We start from the raw sequence: 8417 nt of genomic DNA, 5'->3' as shown, positions 1-8417 counted from the left end.
AAGTTAAATGCTACGTATTTTGAACAGTGTACTAATAAATATAACTGAAAAATAAAGCATCTTGTATGAGAAAAAAAAAATGATGTAACTGAGACCGAAAGCATACAGAAAAAATGTCGAAAGTATTGGCTTTTGCGCCCGGTGTCCAGCAGCAACGTTACTAGACCTCCAGCAGTGCGTGCAGAGGTTGTGCTAAATTGCAAAATAAGTGCGGTCATATCTGAAATTGTGGGCTTTAATAAGCTGAATCTTTTCAGAACGAACACAGCTGTACACATTTTCCCTCTCGTAGGATCTCGAACATACACAGTGATGATGATGTCAAAAAATAAAGTAAATGCCCCGCTGCAGGGCTGTAACAGGCAACAGCGCGACTTTTGCTCTCCTAGCTTCCCAATGTTAGGCATTAGAGACAACTTGCTTGTATTTCTGCGCATAGTGCGTGCATCTACTCGCAACGCACAATGTACGATCAATGTGCGAAAGCTTTGAATGTGCAAGAGATATCCAAATCACAAATACATTCGATGTCTTTTGGATGACCCTTGACTGCCACGTACTAGTCGAACATACTATAGATGTGAACTAGACGTCGTTAAATGTCTTGGATATTTGGTATTTTGTGGTACGTCCAAAGGATATTTGTGGTTTGCTGGGCGACGACGACGAACGCGGCAGCAGTGGCACAAGAGCGTGCCGAGCACGAGCACGATCGAAACCCAAGGTACAGTACGTGTACTAGTAGCCGATAGAGTCACTCTAAAATTTTTTTTTCCAGTTTCTCTAGTACCCGAGCCCGTGGGGCGCCAACAAGCCAGCTGCGGAAATAAGAAGACAACGATGCTCGAGCCAATGCTGATGATGATAGTTTTCTGTGGACAGGCGATGAACAGACGCTTTTTCGTTTCGCCTAGCTTCCGCTTTAATATTACGTCAGTAAGAAGGGAGCAAAATGCTCGCTTTGCTGTCGCCTTTACGTGTTGTGCACGCATTGAAAAACACAAAGCATGTGGTACGTGTTTTATATACAGCACTTACGTTACTATCATCCTGTTTGCTTTACTTTCGCTTAGAACCAAAGGTTGTACTTAAAATATCGCTGAGAACGACGCCGTGCAAAAATGCGACAGGAATATAACAAGCACACAGTGTAATTTTACATTGCATATGATTGCAACGACAGCCATTGTCCAATACTACGTTAAAGAGAGCTTCCCTCGTTCTATGTAACAGTTTGTTCAATCAGCTTCAACACACAATCATAATCATACACTGAGAATTGTTGGTAATTTTCAGGAGACAACGCTTCCAATTCGATACAAAGCAAAACCGAAACCAGTCACGGCGTTCGTTCAGTCGAATCTCCGCATCATCCAGCAACAATGGCACGCCGCTCCTCGCACCCGCATTTGCTCACTCGCTCACTTCGTTATTTACCCAGCTGACACAGCTTGAGACTACGTGTGATATCTCCCTGTACGGATGCTCGTCGTCAGCTCACCTTAGTTATCATGATCACGTCGGCCACGTTACTATTGTTATTTTTACGATGTGTGCTTGCGTACTTCAATTTGGAGGAACTTAGGAGTTTCAATTATGAAGTTGACATCGTGAGCACACCTGTGAAAATCAGCGATGTAAGTACGCAGTGTATCACGTTTACGTCCCCCGCGATCCCGACATACCAACCCCTTTGATACGTGTTAAAGAAGTCTAGGGTGGAGCCTATACAACGCTGCTGGTCTATCTTTAATTTTCAAACCGTAGTTACTTCATTGAAAGCTGGTAACGCCGGACGTCGGTCATGGCACAGGAGTCTCAAGGAAGCTGTAGAATATTATCGGTGGACCGAAGCTCGCAATATTGTTTTGCCGAGTGGATACTGTGTAAATGATTTCATTTCTTCATATTACTTGGTTCGTAGGCGAAAAGGATGAAATGGGGATATGTATATGGTAAGCGATGTGCATGGGTTAATACTTCAGATTAACAATGACGTGTGACTTTTAACACCTGTCATACGGGCTCTTCTATTTTCACTGAGCTCAGTTTGCTTTGCCCTCTTCAAGCGCGTACAAAGAGGCATGACTGAGATGAGCATGCTTGAGGATGACGATGTAGCAACATCTGAGCTGCATAGGTAAAATCACGATCAAGATATTGCCCTTTTGACACCGGTATAACATTATGCGCCGCACTTCAATCGAAATTGATGGTAGTTTTTACGTTGAAGTGGTTTCTCATTTTGTGTCAATTATGTTGCCTCTAGGATGTTGGAGCATCGGTAATACTTATGATGACGAAGTTTGGACAAGAGTATCAGTGTTCCCTACCCGAGAGTTCCTACCCGACGGAACATACAGAGTCTGATGATGCTGAAGATGAGGCCCCGAACGTCTTAAGGTTACTGGAGCCACTAAGAAATGCACCTTGTTTGACTAAGGTATGTTGCAAGGTGACTGCAACATAGCACCTTGCACTATAACCAATGTTATGTTATATATGCCCTCAATGCATTGCTTAGTGTCATGCATGTTTGTCAATATGTTGTATGCTTGATATGTTGCATTTTATTTCCCACCTTTTGCATGTGTGCTCAGTTAACCAGATGTGCATTGGGCAGCGTGCACTGTCAACTATGCCGATAGTAAACTGCTGCTATTTATGTCTTTGATTTGATCCTGCAACATAGTACTTGTTTATAATAGCTAAAAAACAAATGCATTGTGTTTTATGATGCATGCTTGATTGGGAAAAGTGCTTGAAGAATAAAGAAAGCCTTATAACACGGTTTACCTTGTGAATCTTTGCTGTGAGCACTACAGTTATAGGGAAAACTAAGCTTTAATAATTTCTTAAAATGTTTAATTGTAATTGCATTTCATAGTAGTCCTTATGTGTGAGTAATCAAAGTAAATTAGTGTATCATCTTGCATAACGATATGAATGTTTAGATTTCGCAGTTTAATTGCTTATGCATGTATATGTATGCAGACAGCGCTGTATGCCTTGAAAAAGACAAGTCGACTTGTCGAAACGTTAGCTCCTGCTTTCACCTTGTTCTCGTGTTGCTCATCTTCTTGAATTTCCATCTCCCGCATTCTCCGTGTTTTCTATGCATGTCATGTTATACATACATAGTATTGGTTTCAATGCATCTTCTGTTATCTGCAGTATTTAATTTACTGTTAAAAAAACAACATGCATGCAAGCTACCAGGGTGGTAAATAATTTATGTTCATGCTGTCTTTCAGACACGAAACTGGTGGACATATGAACTCTGCTATGGAAAGTCAATCAAGCAATTTCATGTAGAAAGTAAGGAGTCTGTTTGATGGCTGTCTATCTGTTTGTTTTGTTTTTCTTTTTTCTCTATCAGGCATTTTACTTGCCAAGAGCGATATCATCTGCAGACACTCTTGTGTTTTCACCATTTTACATTCAGCGGAACTGACTGGTTTATTTGCTAATTAATAATCAGTGGGTTCAATAAAAAGCTTTGATTTAAAGATCATACAAGAATGTTTATTAAAGTATAGAATGGGAAGTTTAGCTGTTCGTGAGCAGCAGGCTGCATATTCACTAACATATTCAGACAAGTCTCTTCAATGTCAGAATCTTTATTACATAAGCTATCTTCGTATGTTACTGTGCTGAAACACTGCTAGCATCTGATTTTGTATGTATTTGGCATTAGTGTTAAAACTGTCCAGCGGAATGAAGAGATATATTTTCAGTAACTTATAGTAGATGATATCGGAAATAGCTTAACACCAGCAAGCCATAAAAATGAAACACATTAAGTAAAAGCTAAATTTGGGGCATATTCTTTATCACGAGAAGTATACAGCTAATAGCAGTGAGTGGGCTTCTCACTTATTCACGGGCCTTCCAACTCTTGTTTCTCTGTCATGCTGTTTGTTATGTCTGGCTGTGCACCCGATTCACCTAGCCAAGCTTCGTGTTTCGATAAGCATATAGTTGATGTAAAATTGATTACGCATCAAACTCTTTATGTCTTGTTAAGAGTGCATGAATGCTCATTGCTTAACATGTTCGGTGTTTTTATTCCCAGATGGCAAACCAGAAGGCGCAATCATATTCCTCGGTCTCTTTGACTACGATTTTGACTGGAACAATGAAACAAACCTGGTATGTCTTTTACGCATGTTACATTTGCCGTTGTACATTTGCTGCTGTATGTGAAATTATGTAATAAGCTGTATATTTCTTTCTTCATTCTTTCTGGCTAGGAGCAGTTCAACAAAACAGGCCAACAAAAGTACCACAGCCAGGTCTACAGCCATGGTTCCAAATGCGACATTACCGGTGTCCCGAGGAGAGCAGAAGTCAGAGTGAGTTAAATAATCTTTTCATGTTTACTTCTGCTGAATGCTGAAGAGGTGGAGACATTTATTTTTTCTCCTGTTGAGAGGAATGTCATTGCTAGTCAAAGAGCACAATGTAGAGTTGAAAAACAAACGTTTATGTTCTCTTTTTGAATAGCGGTGTGCAAGTATACTTGAAATTTTAATAGGAATTGGACACTCTTTTCTATTTGATTTGTATTTGACTTGATAATTCAGTGTTCAAGCTTGTGAAGTGTCCATTTCTGTTTTGACATAACAGATTACAACACCTATTGGAGTCAACAGAGAGAAAGACAGGTCCAAGTGGTGACTGTTCAGAACGCTTTTGCTGCAGGAGAGTTGTGGTTATGGCGGATAGGGGCCATTTTCTGAGGAAATGCATGGAGTTGCTAGCTTCTGCTGAATAATGACCAGTCATTCATTAAGTGCACTGTGCACCCAATGCACAGGACACGAGCATTTTTGCATTTCGCTGCCATCGAAATGCTGCTGTCGCCACTGGGATTTGATCCTGTGCCCTCGGGCTTAGCAGCGCAACGACAAAGCCACTACGCCACCATGGCGGGTGTTGTCGCACTTTGCAAAATTTGCCGTTTAAGAGCTCGAAAGTTTAAATTCACTGATTTTATTTTTTCTTCTACATCACTTGTCTGCCCAGCGGCCTTTCTCCTGACGCAATTTTTGTGTTGTTTGTTCAGGACCAGTAAGCTAGCTAATGCTTGCCAGTCAGAATGTTGAACCGACAACTAGTAGCTCGTGCAAAAGAAAAAGGTCAGCTGTTCCAGTCGAAAACGGGACATGTGGCAACCCTGTTTATGGTTCACGACCAGTGATGTGCATTTTTAAAAGAGAGAGAAAAGACACTGCAATCAAAACTTTGTTCTTGCTAAGTTCTCTGCAAGGATGCTGTAATGTTACTAGCGTCCCCTTAGTTGTGCTTGCCCTGCTGAATGTGTGTGCAACTCTCTTTTCTCTAGTATTTCTGTGATGAAGACTCCACTGATTACATTGAAAGCGTGGAAGAGCCAGAGACTTGCAGCTATGTCTTCACGGTGCACACTTCGAGGGTGTGCGCGTTTCCACCGCTGAAGCGGATATCTCCATCCAAGCCCCACACCATCTCTTGCAGTCCCAGGCTGACGGAAAAGCAGTACCAAAAGTACCTGGAAGTCAAGGAAAGTACGTCATTCTACATTTTTCTTCTTTTTTGATTTGTTTTTCTCTCCCTCTCTTTTGTGCGTGTTCTTTTAGTGGCAATTATTCCTTCGTGATCATGCTTTTTTTTTAAATATTTTTGTTCCTCACCCTTTGCCAATGTATATTGTGGAGTGTTGGCTAAGATGACTAATGTGAGGTAAAGAGGAACAAATCAGCTGTGATGGCTTTGCATGTTGTGGTAGCATAACAGTAAGTGCCAAACTGACACAGACCAAAGAAAATATGGTGACACGGAAAATCACTGACTTGGCATTATAAAAGTTGGTGCTTGGTCTTGTTGCTTTGTGTGCTTTTGTCTCTGTTAGTTTTGTGCTGTTGTACTACCTTGTGTCCAGAATGTAATTGTGTAATCAATGTCGTAACACATAGTTGCAGTCTTAAACATGAACTATGGCCCATGGACTATACGTTTTGTAAGTCGCTTTTGTAGTAATTTGCATGAAACGGGCCTCCGTTTGTATATGTAATTTCATTCCAACGCTACGCTGCATGGCAACCAAGGCGAATAAAAAAGAAACGGCCTACAGCAGCCTTTGAACATGGTGCGTGATCACTAGTTGCTATACAATGCCCTCATGAACAGCTGAGCGAACTATTGTCTCAGTACATGCAGCCAGGATTCTGCAATTTCGCTCAGAGCACTGCCTACCCTTTCTGTCAACTTCGTGAAACTCCCGCCACTTTTCATGCTTATTGTGGCACGCCATAAGCATGACGAATATTGGCCAGATTTTTGTAATTGTCTGGACAAAGCATTGCTTTTGCAGAACTATTAACACCGATACCTCAAGGTATATAAAGTGGTGGTACCATCTAGTGGTGAGTTAATACCACTGTGCTGATGCTGTGACCTATTAGATTGAGTGGCATAGACGACCCATTCTTAGTGATCCATAGTACTAATGAGCATGAGGTCATGGGTTCAAATCCTGGCTGCATTCAGATGGACATGCAATGCAGAAATGCTTTTATAGTGCTTAGATTTAGGTGCATATTTTCCAGAACCCCTGGTGGTCAAAATTAAGAGTCCTTTATTACAGTGTGTCTCATAGCCTTTCTGTTGCGTTGGCATGTTAGGAGGATGATTTACCTTGGATTCTTCTAAAGGGTACAGGATTTGGGTAGGGCTCTCCCCAGCAGCTAATGGTTTTTTCACCCACTTTCACTTTCCTTTACTTGATCCTTTCTGCATTTCACTTAACAAAATAAATAATTTTCCCTATATTTTCCTTGGCTTCATATATTTGCGACTAACAATAATCGGGCCCTTTTTAGTTTCCCCCTTCTTCTCTTTGTTATAAAGAAGCTACATCTTACATGAAAAAAGATTCGCTTTATATCCAATATTCGTTATAAAAATATATTCTGTACATACTAATATTGTCGAGAAACATTTTGGATTTACTTGGTTATATCTGACAATTCGTTACGTCTGTGTTTGTTATATCGTAGTTCAGCTGTGTATGGGAGTTGAGAAACTGCTTTGCTTGGCATCCACTGAATTGTGCACTTATGTTCATCACAAGACAGGTCATTTTGGTTATTCCTGAAGTGCTTAAATAAAGCAAACTATTCTCCCTGGTTGTTATTAGATGAGAAGAAATTAGAGGAAGAGAAGAGAAAATTGTGGCTGCTGGAGCAGCAGAAAAACCTGGAAGCCATCAAATCTTTTGTGAAGAAGGAACCCAGCAACGGCATTACCAACTTGGAGAAACCTGTAGTGGACATTGAAGAGGGTGAGTGTATTGGCTGACTTGCATGCTTTATAAGCCCAACACACAATTTTTCACAGCAAATGGTTTTAATGGGTCCTCACTGCATTTCTTCTCTAGTCTGCTTCTAAGCATAATGAATGTCATGAACCATAACAAATGTTAGGGCTAAAAATGGAATCAGAGTAGAAAGAGCATAAGCAATAAAGAAATTGTGGGAAGGATAATGAGGGGGAAGAAATAGACCAGTGGAGTAGGAAAATACCAGAGACGTGTTTCCGCAACTAGTGAATTGTGTGAAACAGTGCTTATTGAGCAAGTGTGACGGCAAATTTCCAAGCAAGAGTTTGCCACCTTCACCACGTGCACTCTGTAAGATGCAAGGAAAGAGGGCGCCATGTCTAAAATTTGTACTTTGGCGTCATTTGAGAGAGTGACACTGAAAGGAACAGATGTGCCGATTGGAAGTGCCTTCTCAGCGCAGCAGGAGCAGTGCGTCAAAGCGATAAGTGTTTATTACATTTTTTGCTCATTTGGTTGTTATAAGTGTTAGGTTCACCGAGCAATCTATATATATTATTTTTCATGCTTTTCAGTTCCTGGTCTATTTGACGGGATATAAGTAGGCAACAAGTAGTTTTTTTTTTTCTTTTTCTATAAGTACTACGCCTTTTTCTTTGTACTACGCCTTGTTAGTACAAGATGATGGTCGGTACTAGGAGGAACCCACGCGTGCGTTGTTCTGAGTGTTAGCGTTCCTACGCATTGGAAGAAATGAGGTTTGAGTCAATACGCGAAGCAAACCCTTGTGCCAGTAAGCATGATCAGTCATCACGCCACATATTATTCCTAGTTTTGGAGACATGAGCTGTGAAGTTCGCAATCTTTTTGACATGCTCGCAAGCCGCGGTTCTGTTGGAACTCCAGGTATTGTTATGTAGTCATACATGGCTGAACAAAATGAGCAGCTAAGACTGTGGGGTAGGTTGATCATACCCTTGTGCATAAACGAATGTTCTCTCACAACTTCAAATGGTGTTAAAGGCCAAGTGCAATGAAATATTACTTTGGCTAAATTTGTTATAAATGAGTAGTATATGCCACTGAACGAATCTTG

At 40.9% G+C, this 8417-nt stretch overlaps 1 protein-coding gene across 3 annotated transcripts in view; it reads left to right on the top strand.

Moving 5' to 3' along the window:
* The first annotated feature begins 1415 nt into the window (after window positions 1-1415).
* LOC119456917 (protein OS-9-like) overlaps window positions 1416-8417 on the top strand; it is a 56734-nt gene continuing 49732 nt past the window's right edge. Inside the window, exons 1-7 of one of the 3 annotated variants that reach the window (XM_049669534.1) lie at window positions 1416-1637; window positions 2270-2443; window positions 3255-3318; window positions 4076-4152; window positions 4254-4355; window positions 5348-5549; window positions 7181-7324. In XM_049669534.1, the coding sequence (XP_049525491.1) occupies window positions 1512-1637; window positions 2270-2443; window positions 3255-3318; window positions 4076-4152; window positions 4254-4355; window positions 5348-5549; window positions 7181-7324 (889 nt within the window). In that variant the 5' untranslated portion in view covers window positions 1416-1511. The remainder of the gene's footprint in view (window positions 1638-2269; window positions 2444-3254; window positions 3319-4075; window positions 4153-4253; window positions 4356-5347; window positions 5550-7180; window positions 7325-8417) is intronic. The other 2 variants (XM_049669535.1, XM_049669533.1) reach the window with 2 other exon arrangements.

Source organism: Dermacentor silvarum, chromosome 6, assembly GCF_013339745.2.
Source record: "Dermacentor silvarum isolate Dsil-2018 chromosome 6, BIME_Dsil_1.4, whole genome shotgun sequence".
Lineage (NCBI taxonomy): Eukaryota > Metazoa > Arthropoda > Arachnida > Ixodida > Ixodidae > Dermacentor > Dermacentor silvarum.
The sequence above is the reverse complement of the archived record's forward strand: the minus strand, read 5'-3'. Positions and strand labels throughout refer to the sequence as shown.